The following is an 18,372-nucleotide window of genomic DNA, read 5'->3' as shown; positions in this document are numbered from 1 at the left end:
AGGGTCTTAGAGACACCACTGTGCAAGGGAATTCAGTGTGGACAAGGCCTATGCAAGGCCTCAGGAGGGACCCTGACAGGCTCTGGTGAGAGAAGGTCTCTCAGGGATCCAAGAGGACCTGCCAGAGACTCTGGAAAACTCTGAAGTTAGAGGCAAAAGCCCATTGAGAAGTTGGAGAGAATACTCATCTGAGTGAATCTTAAAGACTTCTACATGACTTGGGAAATAAGAACCCCATGAGCTTTGGAAACACATGGAAGAATCCAAACTGGTTATTAGGAAAAATGGGAAGATCTGAGGTAAAGCTAAGTTCCTGGCTCCAAGGAAGAGATGTTCATAGAAGGGAAACTTCCTGGAGCCCTACTGGTGAGCAGACAGGTAATGACGTAAAATACTGAGGCCTATGAGACCTTGGAACTCTAGCGAGTTTTGTGGGGGCAGTCTATCAGTATTGCTGTCAGGTTGCTACCAATCCCTTTGGTCATTGTGAGAAACAGAAAAAGATGTCTCAGCACCATCTGATCCTCTCAACAGATGCAGGAAAAGCCTTTGACAAAGTAGAGCATCCTTTCCTCATTAAAACTCTCACCAGTGTAGGCATAGAGGGAACATAACTCAATATCATAAAAGCCATATAGGAAAAGCCCACAGCAAATATCATTCCCAATGAGGAAAAACTGAGAGCTTTTTCCCTAAGGTCAGGAACATGGCAGGAATGTCCACTATCACCACTGCTGTTCAGCACAGTACTAGAAGTCCTAGCCTCAGCAATCAGACAACAACAACAACAAATAAATAAATAAAAGGGGCAAAGAAGAAGTCAAATTCTCATTCTTCCCAGATGACATGATACTATGCGGAAAACCCAAAAGACTCTACCCCAAAATTGCTAGAACTCATACAGGAATTCAGCAAAGTGAAAGGATATAAAATGAATGCACAGAAATCAGTTGCATTTCTATACACTAACAATGAGATAGAAGAAAAAGAAATGAAGGAATCGATCCCATTTACAATTGTGCCAAAACCCATAAGATATCTAGGAGTAAACATAACCAAAGAGGCAAAGGAGCTGTACTCAGAACATTACAGAACACTCATGAAAAAAATTGAGGAAGACACAAAGAAATGAAAAAAAAAATGTTTGTGGGTTAGAAGAACAAATATTCATGGGTTTTTTTTTCCAATTATATTCTTAAATTAGCCAACATATACTATGTATTAGTTTTTGATGTAGTGTTCAATGATTCATTAATTGTGTATAATACCCAGTGCCCATCACAACACAAAGAACAAATATTACTAAAATGTCTTTGCTACCTAGAGCAATCTGTACATTCAAGTAAAATCCTTATCAAAATACCATCAACTTTGTTCACAGAGCTGGAACAAATAATCCTAAAATGTGTATGGAAACAGAAAAGACCCCAAATAGCCAGGGGAATGTTGAAAAAGAAAACCAAAACCAATTCCAGACTTCAAGCTCTATTACAAAGCTGTCATCATCAAGATGATATGGTACTGGCACAAAAACAGACACATAGATCAATGGAATAGAATAGAGAACCCAGAAATGGACCTTCAGCTCTATGGTGAACTAATCTTTGACAAAAGAAGAAAGAATTTCCAATAGACAAGAGACAATCTCTTCAATAAATGGTGTTGGAAAAATTGGATGGTCATGTGAAGAAGAATGAAACTGGACCACTTCCTTACACTACACACAAAAATAGATTCAAAATGCATATAAGACCTAAATGAGACAGGAATCCATCAAAATCCTAGAGGAGAACTGCAGCAACTTCTTGCTAGACATGTCTCCAAAGATAAGGGAAACAAAGACAAAAATGAAATACTGGGATATCATCAAGATAAAAAGATTTTGCACAGCAAAGGAAACAGTCAACAAAACCAAAAGACAACCCACAGAATGGGAGAAGGTATTTGCAGATGGGACAAGGTATTTATCAGATAAAGGGCTAGTATCCAAGATCTATAAAGAACTGATCAAACTCAACATCCAAAGAACAAATAATTAGATCAAGAAATGGGCAGAAGACATGAACAGATATTTCTCCAAAGAAGACCTACAAAAAGATCAACAGACACATGAAAAAAATGTTCAACATTACTCAGCATCGAGAGAAATGCAAATCAAAACCACAATGAGATACCATCTCACACCAATCAGAATGGCTAAAATCAACAAGTCAGGAAACAACAGATGTTGACAAGGATGCAAAAAAAGGGGAACCTTCTTACACTGTGGGGGAAATGCAAGCTGGTACAACCCCTCTGGAAAACAGATGGAGGTTCCTCAAAAAGTTGGAAACAGAGCTACCCTGCAACCCAGCAACTGCACTGCTGGGTATTCATCCCAAAGATGAAAATGTAGTGATCAGAAGGGGTACCTGCTCCCCAATGTTTATAGATGCAATGTCTGCAATAGCCAAACTATAGAAAGAGCCCAGATGTCCATCGTCAGATAAATGAATAAAGAAGATGTGGTATGTGTGTATACAATGGAATACTATTCAGCCAACAAAAAATATGAAATCTTGCCATTTGCAATGACATGGATGGAACTAGAGGATATTAAGCTGAGTGAAATAAGTCAGTCAGAGAAAGACAATTATCATATGATCTCACTCATATGTGGAATAAGAAGCAAAACAGAGGATCATAGGGGAAGGGAGGGGAAAAATAAAACTGATGAAATCAAAGAGGGAGACAAACCATAAGAGACTCTTAATCTTGGAAAACAAACTGAGGGTTCCTGGAGGTGAGGGGTTGGGGGTTGGGGTAACTGGATGATAGACCTTAAGGAGGGCATGTGACTTAATGAGCACTGGGTACTATATAAGACTGATCAATCACTGAACTCTACCTTTGAAACTAGTATATTATATATTAATCGAATTTAAATTTAAAAATAAGTAAACTTTTTTAAAAAGAAAAAGATGTCCCTACTCCCCCAGAAGGATTCATCTATAACTCTAAGATACATGGATTATGAATCAGATTTCAGCTCCCACTTGCTCCAGTGGCCAGAGCCCTTTTTCAGTATGTAACACGCCCAACTGCACATTTAGGCCCTAGATGGATTGAGAATTTTCTCTTGGCTAAAAGCTAATTTTGCACCCATACACCTGAAATTATTTAGAAAGAGAAATACACTATTTAGCAGAAAGTCTGTAAGAATTGTATTTGTAGATAAAATAGCTCTTTTAAGGGATGTAAACTATTAAGAAATATAGAAATAGTAAGGGATAGACTTGAATTGATTTCTCCAAATTCTAAAAATGTCTGACGATGGAAAAAATATCTTTCTCATCCCTCCCCTATCCTGATTTCCTACAGAAATGGTTGCATGCTTATGCAACCAATGGTGAATTAATTAGGCCCTCTGTGCATCAGTTTCTTCATCCTGGAGTTGTGATGAGGATTAAACATGTTGATACATGTAAAACTTAGAACTGAGTCTACCAGTTAGTATTAACTCAATAAATGTTAGTTATTTTGATTACTTGTGCCATTCACATGTTAATGAGAATGTTAAGCTGGATAAGTCTGTAGAGGACATTGGGAAACATTCATGCAGAAAATCATATTCAAGTTAGACCTTGGAAAATAGATAGGATTTCAATAGGTAGAGAAAATAAGAGGAAGACATCCCAGGCATTGTGATTTAAAGTGCAAAGGTACAGGTAACATTCAAGTACAGTGAACAGATCTATTTAGCAGAAACTGAATAGCATGTGTAGGAGAGGAGAAAAATAAGACTGACAGCTAAATTGGGAGCATATAATAAGGTGTACAGAATTCAGTCTTCTCTCTCTGGTCAGCAATGAAAACCAAGAATGCTTTAACTTGTAATCCTCTGCCAATCTGGTTCCCCTCTATAAAATCTCTCTTCCTCAAAGGTCTTCTAATGCAGTGCTTCTAAAACTGGAAAGAGCAGACCAGTGACTGGGAGTCCTTCCTATAATGCAGATTCTGAGATGGTAGGTCTGGAGTGATGCCTGAGATCTTACTTTTTAGGCAAGCTTCCAGGTGCTACCATGTGCCTGTAGCTGCTCATCCACAGACCATACTTTGAGCACTCAGGTTGTAATACAATGGCCTCTTCTCATTCACATCCTTACCCCTTCTGCAGTGTTTGGCCTTGCTGATCTTCCTGAAGCTCTCATCATTGGGTTCTATTCTTTCACGTGAATCTTAAGTGATTACCTGAAGCTGAAAATACAGACTAGAAGCCTGCTCTGTAAAACTTCAATTCATATTGACTTGTCTTGAGCACAGCTTGTATCATATAAAACTATAGAACAAAAACTGCCATTGGTTAAAAATAACTTTATATATTACCTACAGCTACAAGTTCAAGGCCAGTCTTTAGATGTATACTGTCCAAGCAACTGTCAGTGATTTGATCTCTTTGGTCTTTTAAATACAAATATCACAAACCATCTTATAATGAAAGACAGATGTATATTGTGATGAAAGACATCTATTATCCATCTCATGATGTGTCTGGCTTCTCTGTAAGATAAATCTCCCCTGAAGTCTCCCTGCCCACTCCTGCCCCACTCATCCGCATGGGCAGCACAACAGATTGGTGGCAAAGGTGGGTCCATGTCCAAAATTAGGTTATATTTAGTCTTTCCCATGCTTTTACTCAAACACTGGGGGGGGGGGGGAAGCAAGTCGGTCCCTCACTGTCTCTGCAGAATGGAAGTCAAGAGCATGTAAATTCAAGAGCTGTTAGGAACCACACTCTGTCCTGTAGATGGGAGAATGGGAAAGAGCAGTCAATTGTAAGAAAAAAAGACTAACGAAGGCACCGGAAGAGCACAGGGAAAGAGTTCCACAGCCTAGCATGCTGACAACCTTGCACATGTCCAAATAACCCTACAGGAAGGGTAAGCCATGGTCTGACCTGATTCTTGGCAGAATGCCCTGTGATTTCCTCTGCCCTAAGGGAAGATAAGCAGATGGGTGGGGAAGAGCTGAGAAGCGGTTTCTCCCTGTTATCTCATCGAAGACTGTCAGAAGGCCATTTCTCGTCCATCTCCCTAGTGTCAGTTGAATACAAGGCTTGCCACCACACTTGCACTTAGGGAAAGCTGCAGCCTTCAGCATAAGTGGGTAAGACTGGCTGTGGTTAAGGCGCTTTCCCAACACCAGAGTGACCTACCACTCATACTATATATCATCAGGCCCCTTCAGTTTGGTGTCATCCGTGGAAAAAGGGACCCAGGGAACTGACACCATAATGATTTGCTTTTCCTGTCTTTATAAGTAATTAACTGCCTGAATCCATTTGGGCATATTTACTCCTTAATAGGCAAATCTATGGAAGTATGGCAAGCCATCCCAACAACTATTAGTATTACCCGTGACCCTATTATTAACCACCACTCTGCTGCCTTGGAAATGCTTAACCCCTTGACAAAGTGAGGAAGGGTAAGAGATGGCAAGAGTTGACTTCCTGAGTTCCCCTCAGCGCTCTAGCTCCTGATGGCAGTCTCTTCCAGGAAAGCATCAGGACCCTGAATTCCATAAGATATGGTACTTCTCCAATAAACCTTCCCAGCTTTTTTCTTCCCCCTTAAGAAAACCAGAATGCATTGTTAACCTTAACCCTCAAAAGGTTATATAATGCATACATAGAGGTGTTGCTTTTGATGACATTTGATGACATAGAGGTGTTGCTTTTTGATGACATCAGAACCCCAGCCCTAGAGATTCAAATGCATTTTCTGTATTTATTAAAATTCCACCTCTCTTGTATATTAATTTCTTTTTGGCCCTTGGCCTAGTATATATAATATGATCAGTATGCATTTATTAAAGTCCAATAAATATAAAATTTTATGAAATGATATTGTCCAAATAGAAGAAAACATGACTCTTTTTCTACACTATGATGTAAGTATAAATTATTGTCATTTATCAAAATTACATAGTACAAAATATATAAATCAACTATACTATGTTTACTCTCTTAGAAATGTATTAATTTTCATTCAGATTAGTTACAACTGTAAGAACATGATGGAATCACACATATTTGTGCCAGATGTTTATCATCCAAAACAGTATAAACAGGATTACAGTTTGAGCTACACTTCTCCCCTGAATTTAGCTGTGTCCAAAATAGAGTATGATCATCCAAGCCAATTATAGATGTTTCTGAATCATTAGTCATAGGGTAGGATGTTCACCAATTAGCCTTATTGTCCTGTTGAGACAGCTAAGTTTTCTTTGATCAGGGTTGTGGACTTTAAATCAACTAAGTTGGGAACAGCTGGCAGAGTCTTGGACATTGTGAAATTGGCCAAATGGTGAGTAAATTGGTGAAAATTCAACAACCCTCTGGGGAAACAACTAAAAAAGTAGACACATATAAGATATGAATGCCTTAACTGTCACATTAATGAAATATCTTTAGGAAAGTGTACAGATGGTAACTGAAACATCTGGCTGCCTGTGGTACTCCTGAGATGCAAGCAGTCCATGACATACTGATAACTAGTCATAATTTATAATAGGCCTTTATAAAAAGCCCAAGTTTGAAAATAAATTTTACTAGTTGATGTTAAACAGTGAATATCTAGTCACTCTCTTAATATGATTTACTACAGTTGCCACAGTACAAATTATTAACAGACTCTCTACATTTATAAAAATGTTTTATGGTGATGAGTGAATTATAGTAATTACTTTATAAATTTATAATAAAATGCAGAGTTAGGAAAAATTAATTTTTCAATTAACTCATAATTTGTTTTAAAATATCTTTAACACACATTCACACAACATAATCTCATGGGTTGGTGACTTTCTCCAGCCACACTTAGTAACTATTTCCACGATTCGTTCTAACAAACGTTTTCTGAAGGTTTTTTCCCCACAGCATAACTCTCCATAAATTAACGTGAGCCGATTATACCAAACGTGTTTATCTGTGTTAACATATGAATTTTAATATGCCCATTTCAGGCGCAAAGAGCCCCACCACCACCCAGCAAGCACCCCTGCAAGGAGAAGACCTGTGGAGTCCTGAGGCGGGTACTGAATGAGGGAGACAGGAGTTATGTAAGACCTGAATTACCCAGAACAAAAAAGCTCCTACAACTAAGAGCAAGAGGAAGTCTGAGCGCAACTGGATCTTTTCAAGTAAAGTAACCAGGCAGGCAGAAAGGCCTCCTCCACGCTACAGGCCTTGAGGCTACCTCGCCTGTTTCCCCTGCTCACGACCCGGGGGGCGGGGCCCCGGAGAGCGGCGGCGCGGGGCGGAGGGGACTTGACCTGGGGCGCCCAGCCTCCACCGCCCGCTCCCGGCCTCCTTTGCTTTTGCCCACGGCGGGCTCCGCGCTGCCTCGGCGCAGCGCGGAATTCAGGGGAGAAACTTCTCTAGGGAGACTGGCCTGAGCCAAGTTTTCGGGACACGCGAAGGGAAAAGCAACAGGCCCGCGGCGGGGCGGGGCGACCTTACCAGCGGAACCACCGGCCAGGATCTGGCGTGAAGCCTCTTTCACGAAGCCGGCGTCGGGCTTGGCGGACATCTTCACTAGCCGGGCAGGAGGGAGTGGGCCGCGAGGAGGGGGCGAGCTCGCCGGCCTCTGTGCGGGCCTGTAGGAATTCCTCGGATCCGGACAGAGCCGACTCTGGGTAGGTCCTAGCGCCAAGTGGCTCCCGGTGAAGCGGCAATCCGACGACTGCTCGGAGGTGGCGGCTCAAGGCGCAGGCTCACTGCGTGATCTCCGGCGGGTCGGCACCTGCCCGCTGCACCCCTTCGAGGGGCTCTCTGTCACCCCTGCTAGGCTTCGTGGGCTCCAAGAAGGACCCTGGCGGAGAGAAGACTCCCGGATGGGGTTGGGTGGGCCGCCCGCGGTGGGTCGGGTTTGGTCTTCTAGATTGGCGCCCACGCGCTTCCCTATCAGGACTCTCCTGCAGTTTGTCTAGCTGGACGGGCGGCCTCTGATAAAGCTTGCAAAGAAGCAAGCCTGGCCTTGCAGCGGCGCTGGGGCGACCCTTGCCCTCCCCGCAAGCCAGCGCTCTGGGAGGTTCTCAAGGCCGGACAGGTGAATGCGTCCTTCGGAGTTAGCTGTCCTGCAGCTGTGGGCTGTAGAGACTGGGTCAGAGCATATCAATTCATAATTACCTTACAATTAAGTAACCCTTTACAAAGAAAGGGTTCTGGCGTAAGGGAATTTATCACACCTAATCAGCTTGAGTTTTATTTACTGAATGACCAAAATAAAGAAGAGGCCTTGTTACAAAGAAGTGTCTTCGGGACTCCACATCAGTGTTTCTGGAAGTATGAGCTTAAGATCCGGCAACGTAAGCCTAACGGGAGAGTTTGTAAGAAAGGCAAATTCATGGCCAACCCCAATGTACTGAATCAGAATCTCTGGTTATAGGGCTCAGAAACCTGTGTTTTAGTAAGTTCTCCCGGGCTTAGGAACGTTAAAGGTTGTGAACCACAGAGCTAAATAATCAAGGAATATTAAGCAACTATCAGCATTTTCTTTCTCTAAAACATTTAATTATTCGTACCAGCCCTTTGGGATATTTGGCAAAACGTAATAATTTATACTATTTTTTAAACCGCAAGCTACAAATGCTATGCAGAAGAGACACAATGTTAAGAAATTTTAGAAGCAGAGTTGCGCAGCAGAAGCGTGCTGAGCCCATTATGAAATTTTAGAAAAATACCTGCCCCACCCCTAACAGGTAGGAAATGATCCTAGTAAAAGGCAGAATGAGAAGATTTGGAACTCCTATTGTCATATTTTTCTTAAACGTTGTATTTACTAAATATATTCAGTTTGAACCATATAATATTGCCAATTTTGAAAACCAAAAACAGTTGAATATCGGGGGTGTAATATGGTTAAAACTTAATATATATGCTTTCCAATTAAATGCAAAATACAATAGTTTCGTATTTTGTTTTTATTTCTGAGTCTGAGCAATTAAAAGCTGTTAATATTAGATATCTGATGGGCAAATTGTTAAAAGTAAGATGTTGGGTAGACTTGCTGCTTATGGATCAGTTAATACCAAAATAAATTTTCTCATATTTGATTAAATATTTGACTAAATAGCTAAGTTTGAAATGTTTACAAAGAAATAGTTTAGAGAAATGTTTGCGGTTTAACTAAAATAAAAGCTTTTGAGGAATGTTTCAGCTTTTGACTAATTAAATTTGCGGTCCGGAGTGCAATATAGAGTCACTTAACAAATTTTGAGAACCTATTAGATAGTGGGCACTAAAATTAGAATTTCAGACCTCAGAAAATGTTTCTCTCATTTTCCAATGTGGAAACTGAGTTTCCCAGCATCATAAATGAGTTAATAATATTGCTGGGATTTGATTCCAGGATTCCCTCTTCTAACTGCAGTGGGATTATAGATTTAAATATTGGCCACAGGTTATAATTTAGGAAATACAATAATAGTCCCAGGTCAAGATTTAAAGATTATATATATATGTATATTTTTACAGTTGTATCAGTGTAAAGATAGACTTTTAACCAATTCTGTCAGTGCATTGATCTCTGAATATCTTATCCTGAGGAGGTGGATGCAGATTTGTGGCCTCACTAAGACCTTTGTCTCTCAATACCTGTAAATTTAGTGAGAAGACTCTCCTAGACATAATTCCAAATACCGTTAGAAAATTGCTACCAATTTTTAGCCTCTTTGAACTGATTTTATTGAGTTAAAAAAAAAAAAGCAAAGCCTGATGTCACATGTAATCTAGTCCTATGCCTCTAGAGTAGTTGAGGGTATAGGGTCTAGGTGTAAAAATATTCTGAAGCTTGGAAGTTAGCCAGTGTCCATCCAGAGTCAACAAATACCCATTATTCTGAGAGCTCTTATTATGGGATGTATCTCTTATCTGCAGCCCCATTTGTCTATGGCCAGGGATCAGAATGCTGCGAAGTTTAGCACTAAGGGAAAAAAAAAAAAAGGTAAAATTTATTTGACCTAGACTCGGATACCCTAGGCTTAATCCATCACAATTACTCTTTCTTTTGTTATTTTATATAAAGCTGTAATGTCCTGATATTAGAGCAAAACTGCTGAAGTATCAAGCTTATATTTTTATTTTATTATTTTTTTTTAGGATCTATTGGAAAGAGAGACCCTGCACATGGATGGGGGGAGGGTAAAAAGGTGGGGTAAGTGGAAAGGAAGAGATTCTTAGGCAGACTCCCCTGAGGCAGAGCTGGTTTCACGACCCTGAGATCGTGACCTGAGCCCAAACCAGCCCTGGATGTTTAACCAACTCTACCACTGAGACACCCCAAGCTTATATTTTTACATTATTGATCATCTAATCTTTGTTGAGAACTATGTAATTAAAGTATTGATTTATCTATCAGTTTGTAGAATGGCTAGAAACCAAATTGTCAGGAGCCTTAAAATCCTCACTGAACTTAAATATCTGACAAATTGTTCAGTGTTTTTTTGGGATTATGTTTTTGTATTAGGTCATTAGATTAGCTACTATTTAAGACCAAACTAATAGTGGCTTAAATAAGATAGAAATTTATTTTCCTTCTTATGCAAGCCCAGTTGTAACCCATGAATAAGGTTCCAGCCAGCAGAAAGAGGAGAAAGATAAGGGTAAAGAAAGCCCTGGAAATTGGGGTTCCTGGGTGGCTCAGTGAGTTAAGCTTCTGCCTTCAGTTCAGGTCATGATCCCAGGATCCTGGGATAGAGCCCCGTGTCAGGGTCAGGCTCTCTGCCCGGCAGGGAGTCTGCTTCTCCCTCTCTCTCTGTCTGCCTACTTGTGATCTCTCTCTGTCAAATAAATAAATAAAATCTTTAAAAAGAAAAAAAAAAGGAAAGCGCTGGAAATTACATAGATCTCATTGGTCAGAACTTGGACATAAGGGATATAAGGGAAATTGGGAAGTAGTATTATGCTGTGTGGCAGTAAGTCTAGGGAAAAAACAAAAACAAACATCATGGAAGAAGGGGAGAACATATTGGGAAAAAATCAGCAGTGTCTGCCATTTGGGGGATAGGTTAAGGAATGAAGAATTATATTTAAAATGGCAGCGCTTTAACTAATAAATGTGGAGTCACAGAAAAATAAATTAAATAGATAAATAAATAAAATGACAATATTTGCTCATTTGAAAAATTTTGTTTTCCTCAAACTTAAAGTTTACTTCATCAGTGTCTAACTAGAAAATACAGTATAACCCCATGATACTTGTACTATGACTGGACCCACATTTTAAAATACCATTCATTGAAAGATACATAGCCACTGTAGGCCCATAGATTCTTTTTTTTTTTTAAGATTTTATTTATTTATTTGACAGAGATCACAAGCAGGCAGAGAGAGAGGGGGAAGCAGGCTTCCCGCGGAGCAGAGAGCCAGATGCTGGGCTCGATCCCAGGACCCTGGGATCATGACCTGAGCCAAAGGCAGAGGCTTAACGCACTGATCCACCCAGGTGCCCCATCCATAGATTCTTTTATTTAGGTGTCAAAACACAGTCACACAAATGTAGAATTTGACACACATGGAGTCCATCCATAGAATAGAGTGGAAAGTTGGAAAGAATGTTTATGGATACAAGATTAAGAAATCTTGATGGATAGATGAGATTGTAACTCAAACTAGTGAAAAGATCTATTATTCCATAATATTCTTTTACAGAAGTATTACAAATATTGAAGCAATGCTATTTGTAAGTGAAAGACAGGTTTTAAAATTTGTAGGTCTGATTATCAGCACTTTAAGCTCTCAGTGGTTTATACCTTACAAATACCAAGGTATTGTACTTTTAGGACAGATCTTAGGTTCTGGTGCATTAGATTTTCATTTCTAAATTCCAAGGGACTTTGCTGGACAGAATAAACAAAATAATTATTTGGGGAACTTTTTCAATATTTTATTGTGATATAATAGGTCATATATATAACAGACTTCTATTATTTGGGACATAGCTGGGAACCTAGAAGTTAAGGCCTCTAACCAGTCAACATGCAGAAAGCCATGCACTTTGCTCTTAGGAGCATTCTAGGACTTCACATAGAGCTTAGACCCAGTTCTAAAAAGGTTGGTAGCGTAGAAGTCTAATATCTTGGTTCACAGCAGATTAGAAAGAAGAACTTAAAAGAGAATTGGGAAGAGGGATATCAGGGAAATTCTTGAAAAGTAAAGAGCAGCCTGCAACTTTCCAGCCGTATTTAGCCTGCCTAGCAAATTGGAATAACAAAAACCTTCATTTAATGCTTACTTATAACCCATTATCTCATTCACAATATCCCTGTGACAGAAATATACTTATATTGGTTACTTAAGTAACTTGCCTGAAGTCATACTGAGAATTTGAGGTATTATTTGAACCTAAGTATAATTTAGAGCACCTCTTTCTGAATTACTAGTTATGTTGTTATTATGTTCTCATTTTAATTTTAGCTTTTCTACCCATATGAAAAAATCAAAATGTAAAATCATTCAGAGTAAGTAGCTTGTAGCATCCTTGACTTTGGCAAACAAGGAATTGATTAGCTGGATCCAGAATTTTATATATCTGAAGTTAGAAAAGCACTAACTTCAGTGTCACAAATTGCATATGTGAGACTGGTATGAATTTTCTGTTCGTTTAGTCAGGGTATCTCAGCAATGGCACCATTAACATTTTGGGCCACATAATTCTTTGCTGTGGGAAACTGTCCTGTGCAGTGCAGTATTTTTAGCAGCATCCCTAGCCTGTACCCATTAGCTGCCAGTAGCAACTCTATCCCCAGTTGTGACAAACAGAAATGTCTCCAGACATTGCTAAATGTTCCCTTCAGGGCAAAAATGTCCTTAGTAGAGAATCATGGGTTTAAGTAAAAAAGAACTCATGTAAGTGGAGCCTATTTTAACTTTTTAGAATCATAAGATGACAAACCTGGAAGACTTTAATCGATGCCTTATTTGACAGTTTAGGAGACTGAGGTGGAAAGAGCAGAGGAAGAGAGAGAATTTTAAGCAGGCTCTATGCAAGGCCTGACCCTAAAACCCTGAGATCATGACCTGAGTTGAAATCAAGAGTCAGCATTTAACCAACAGAGCCACACAGGTGCCCCAGCAGTGACTATACTATTTTATATATCCAAAGAAATGTAAAGCCTTCCTACTTCTCCACATTTCACTCAAACTTACTGTCCTGTTGCGTTTTTTTTTTTTTTTTTTAATTATAGCCATCCTAGTCTGTGTGAGGAGGTGGTATCACATTTGTGGCTTTAATTTATATTTCCTCAATGACCAATGAAGTTGGCTATCTTTTTCACATGCTTGTTGACCATTTATATATCTTCTTTGGTGAGATATCTATTCCAGTCTATTGCTCATATTTTCATTGGGTTGTCTTTATTACTGTATTGTAAGAATTCTTTATATATTCTGGATATTAAACTCTTATCAGATATATGTTTAGCCAATGTTTCTCCAATTCTGTGAGTTTTCTTTCTTGATAATGTCCTTTGATGCACAAAAGTTTTTGATTTTGATGAAATCCAATTTATCTATTTGTTCTTTTGTTCTTTATGCTTTTGGTGCCAAACAAAGAATCTGCTGCCAAATCCAAGGTAGTAAAGACTTAATCTGATATTTGCTTGTAATAGCTTTATAATTTTAGCCTTTATTTAGTTTGTTGGTCAATTCTGTGTTAATTTTTGTACAGTCATACCACTGAGATATTGTGGGTTCATTTCCAGACCAACATAATAAAGCAAATGTCACAATAAAGTTAAATGAATTTTTTGGTCACCCAGTGCATGGAAAAGTTATGTTTACATTATACTATACTCTATTAAATGTGCAATAGCATTATGTCTAAAAAACAACGTACATGCATTCATTGAAAAATACTTTATTGCTAAAAATGCTAACCATCATCTATGCTTTCAGCAAGTCTTAATCTCTTTGTTGGTAGAGGATCCTGCCTCAGTGTTAATGGCTGCCGACTGATTAGGACCTTGTTTGCTGAAGATTGGGTGGTTGTGGCAATTTCTTAAAATAAGATAATGACATTTGCCACATCTAGTGACTCCTCTTCTCACAAATGATTTCTCTGTAGCATGCAAAGTTCTTTGACAGCATTTTAACCACAGCAGATTAAAGTCAATCTTCTCAAACCCTGCTACTGCTTTATCAACTAAGTTTGTGTCCTATGTTAAATCCTTTGTTTTTCACTTCAACAATCTTCACAGCATCTTTATTAGGAGTAGATTCCATCTCAAGAAGCCACTTCTTTTTTTTTTTCTTTTTCATCTGTAAGAAGTAACTTATCTGATAAAGTTTGATCACAAGATTGCAGCAAGTCAGTCACATCATCAGGCTCCACTTTGAATTCTATCTGAAGTTAGAAAAGCACTAACTTCAATGTCACAAACATCTGTCCACCACATCTATAGTTACTTCTTCCACTGAGGTCTTAAATCCTTCAAAGTTATCATTGAGGGTTGAAATCAACTTCTTCCAAGCTCCTGTTAATGTTTATATTTTGACCTCTTCCCATGAATCACAAATATTATTAATGACATCCAGACCGGTGACTCCTTTCCAAAAAGTTTTCAATTTACTTTGCCCAGATCCATCAAAGGAGTCACTACCTATGGCTTCTATGGCCTTATAAAATGTATTTCTTAAATAGTTAAGACTTGAAAGTTAAAAATACTTCTTGATCTGTGGGCTACAAAATAGATGTTGTGTTAGGCATGAAAAAAAACCAACAACATTAATCTCACTGTATATCTCCATCAGAGCTCTAAGGCAACCAGGTGCATTGTGAATGAGTTATAATATTTTAAAAGAAATTCTTTTTTCTGGGCAGCAGGTCTCAACGGTGGGCTTAAAATATTCAGTAAACCATGTTATAAACAGATGCACTATCAGCCAGGTTTTGTTGCTACATTCTAAAGCACAGGCAGAGTAGATACAGCTTAATTCTTAAGGGCTCTAGGAACTGTAGAATGCTGAGTGAGCTTTAGCTTCAATTTAATGTCACCAGCTGCATTAGACCCTAATAAGAGAGTTAGCCTGTTCTTTGAAGCTTTAGAAGCTAGGCATTGACTTCTATCTATGAAAATCCTAGGTGGTATCTTCTTCCAACAGGTTGTTTCATTTGCCTTGAATATTTGTTTAGTGCAGCTACCTTCATTAATTAGCTAGATCTTCTGGATATGTTGCTGCTTCACCATGTGCTTTTATGTTATGGAGATGCTGCTGCCACCACCGCCGCCTCCTTCTTCCTTCTTTTTCCTTCTTGCTCCTTCTTCCTCCTTCTTCTTCTTCCTCCTTCCTCCTCCTCCTTCTTCTTCTTCTTCTTCTTCCTCCTCCTCCTCCTTCTTCTTCTTCCTCCTCCTCCTCCTCCTCCTTCTTCCTCCTTCTTCTTCTTCTTCTTCTACTTCTTCTTCTTCCTTCCTCCTCCTCCTCCTTCCTCCTCCTCCTCCTCCACCTCCTCCACCTTCTTCAAAGATCTTATTTATCCATTTGAGAGAGAGTGAAAGAGAGACAGAGAGAGCACAAGCAGGGGGAGAGGCTGAGGGAAAGAAAGAAGCAGAATCCCCAATGAGCTGGAAGCTCAACATGGGGCTAGATCCTAGGACCTGAAGATCATAACCTGAGCCAAAGGTGCCATCTGAGGTAGTCAGGTGCCCCAATATCTTTTTTTCTTATACTCAGGCTTTTCTTCTGCAGCTTCCTCATGTCTCTCAGGCTTCATAGAACTGAAGAGAGTTAGGGTCTTGTTCTGGATTGGGCTATGGCTTAAAGGAATGTTGTGTCTGATTTGATCTTCTATCCAGACCACTACGATTTTTTTCATTTCAGAGATAAGACTGCTTTGCTTTTGTTCCTATGTTCCCTGGAGCAGAGCTTTTATTTCTTTCAAGAACTTTTCCTTTGTATTCACAACTTGGCCTTTTGGCTCTAGAGTCCTAGCTTTCAGCTGATGTTGGCTTTTCATCATGTCTTCCTCACTAAGAATCTAGCCTTTGTTTTAAAGTGAGAGGCATGTGACTCTTCACATGAACACTTAGAGGGGATTATAAAGCTATTAATTGGTATAATTTAAATATTGTTGTCTCTTAGGAAATAGGGAGGCCTAGAGAGAGGGATAGAGATGGAAGAATGGCTGGTTGGTGGACTAGTCAGAACATATACAACATTTAATGATTAAATTTGTTATCTTACATGGGCATGTTTCATGGTGCCTCCAAAATAATTACAGTGGTAACATCAAAGATCATCGATCACAGATCTGAATGATAAATAATGAAAAAGTTTGAAATATTGCAAGAATTACCAAAATATGACAGAGACACAAAGTGAGCAAATGTTGTTGGGAAAATGGCACCAATAAACTTACGTGATGTAGAGTTGCCACAAATCTTCAATTTGTAAAAACACTATCTGTGAAATGCAATAAAGCAAAGTGCAACAAAATGAAGTATGCCTGCATATAGAGCGAAACAGGCATCAAAATCATTCATTTGCATATATTATCCAGCTATCCCAGCACCATCTGTTAAAGACACTGCTTTTTCCCCCCATTGAATGGTCTTGGTATCCTTGTCAAAAATCAACTGGCCATAGGTATTTGGGTTTCTTCAAGGGCTTTCTATTCTTTCCATTGGTCTATATATTTACTCTTATGTTTGTACCCTACTTTAATGTCACTTTGTAGTAAATTTTGAAATCAGAACATGTATATCCTCCAGCTTTAACTTTTTCTGTATTGTCTTGACTATTTGAGGCCTCTTGCAATTCCATATGAACTTGAGGATTAGTTTAATGATTTATGAGAGAAAGGACATTAGAATTTTTATAGGGATTGCAATCAATCTGTAGATCACTTTAGAGAGCAGTGCATTTTAGTTGTGTGGTCTTTTAATCTGTGAACTTAGAATACCCTTTCCATTTAATTAGGTCTTTAATTTCAGCATTGTTTCTGTAGTTTTTAGTGTACAAATCTCCTTGTACAAACCTTGATTAAATTTATTACTCATTTTATTCTTTTGGGTGTTGTAGTAAAGTAATTGTTTTACTTCCTTTTTAGATTATTTATTGCTGGTATACAGAAACAATTGATTTTTGTATACTGATCTTGTGACTTACAGCTCTGTTGAATTCATGTGTTAATTTTTTGGCAGATTTTTGGGGATTTTCTCTATATAGAATCATGCCATTTCAAATAAGGATAGTTTTACTTCTTCCCTTCCAATATGGATGCCTTTATTTCTTTTTCTTGCATAATTGCTCTGTCTAGGATTTCCAGTGCAATGATGAATAGCAGTGATGATATTAGGCATCATTGTCTTGTTCTTGACCTTAGAGGAAAAGCTTTCAGTCTTTTATCATTGAATGTTATATGTGGATTTTTCATGAAATTTTTTTTATCATGTCAAGGCAGTTCTCATCTATTCCTGTTTTGCTAAGTATTTTATCATGAAAGGAAGTTGAATTTTGTCAACTTTTGTCAATTTTGCTTTTTCTATAATCTATTGAAATGGTCATGTGAGTATTTTTCCTTTGTTATGTTAATATAATGTGTTACATGGATTATGTTGAACCCCCCTTGTATTTCTGGAATAAATCCCACTTTATTCATGGTATTTAATCCTTTTTAAAAATATTGTATTTATTTATTTAATTAAGGAAAAAGACAGAAAGGGAGAGTGTCTGAGCAGGGGCAAGGAGAGAAGCAAAGGGAAAGAGAGATTAGACTCCGTGCTGAGCTGGGAGCCTGCCACTGGGCCTGATCCCACCCAGACATCACAACCAAAATCAAGAGGATGGGCAAGACTGAACTACCCAGGTGCCCCCCTGTTTAATCCTTTTAATGTGCTTTTGAATTTGGCTTGATAGTAATTTGGGGGGAATTTTGCATCATAAGGGATACTTGTCTGTAGTTTTCTTGTGATAGCTTTGTCTGACTTTGGTGACAGGATAATGCTGAACTCATAGAGTATATCAGGGAGCATTTCCTCCTCTTCTGTTTTTTGAAAAAGTTTGAGTAAAACTGTTAATTCTTCTTTTAATGTAGGATTTCCCAGTGAAGCCAGTTGGTCCTGCATTTATTTTTATTTTAATTACGGATTCAATCTCTACTTGTTATAAGTCTATTCAGATTTTTCTATTTCTTCTAGAGTAAGTTTTGGTAATGTGTGTGTTTCAGGAATGTGTCCATTCCGCCTCATTACTTGTTGGTATGCAAATGTTAATATTCTCTTATAAGTCTTTTAATTTATGTAAAGTCACTAGTAATGTCCTTACTTTCACTTCTAATTTTATTTATATCTTCACTTTTTTTTTTAAATCAATCTACTTAAAGTTATGAGAATTTT

General features: G+C 38.6%; 1 protein-coding gene across 2 annotated transcripts in view; it reads right to left on the bottom strand.

The window, feature by feature from the left end:
- Window positions 1–9,366, bottom strand: part of SLC25A21 (solute carrier family 25 member 21) — a 494,918-nt gene extending 485,552 nt beyond the window's left edge. The window contains exon 1 of one of the 2 annotated variants that reach the window (XM_082737814.1): window positions 7,499–9,366. In XM_082737814.1, the coding sequence (XP_082593940.1) occupies window positions 7,499–7,568 (70 nt within the window). In that variant the 5' untranslated portion in view covers window positions 7,569–9,366. The remainder of the gene's footprint in view (window positions 1–7,498) is intronic. The other variant, XM_082737815.1, reaches the window with a different exon arrangement.
- Window positions 9,367–18,372: the final 9,006 nt, after the last annotated feature.

This window comes from Mustela nivalis (genome assembly GCF_964662115.1).
Source record: "Mustela nivalis genome assembly, chromosome: 6".
In the NCBI taxonomy this organism is placed as follows: Eukaryota; Metazoa; Chordata; class Mammalia; order Carnivora; family Mustelidae; genus Mustela; species Mustela nivalis.
This window is presented reverse-complemented; position numbering and strand designations above follow the sequence as displayed.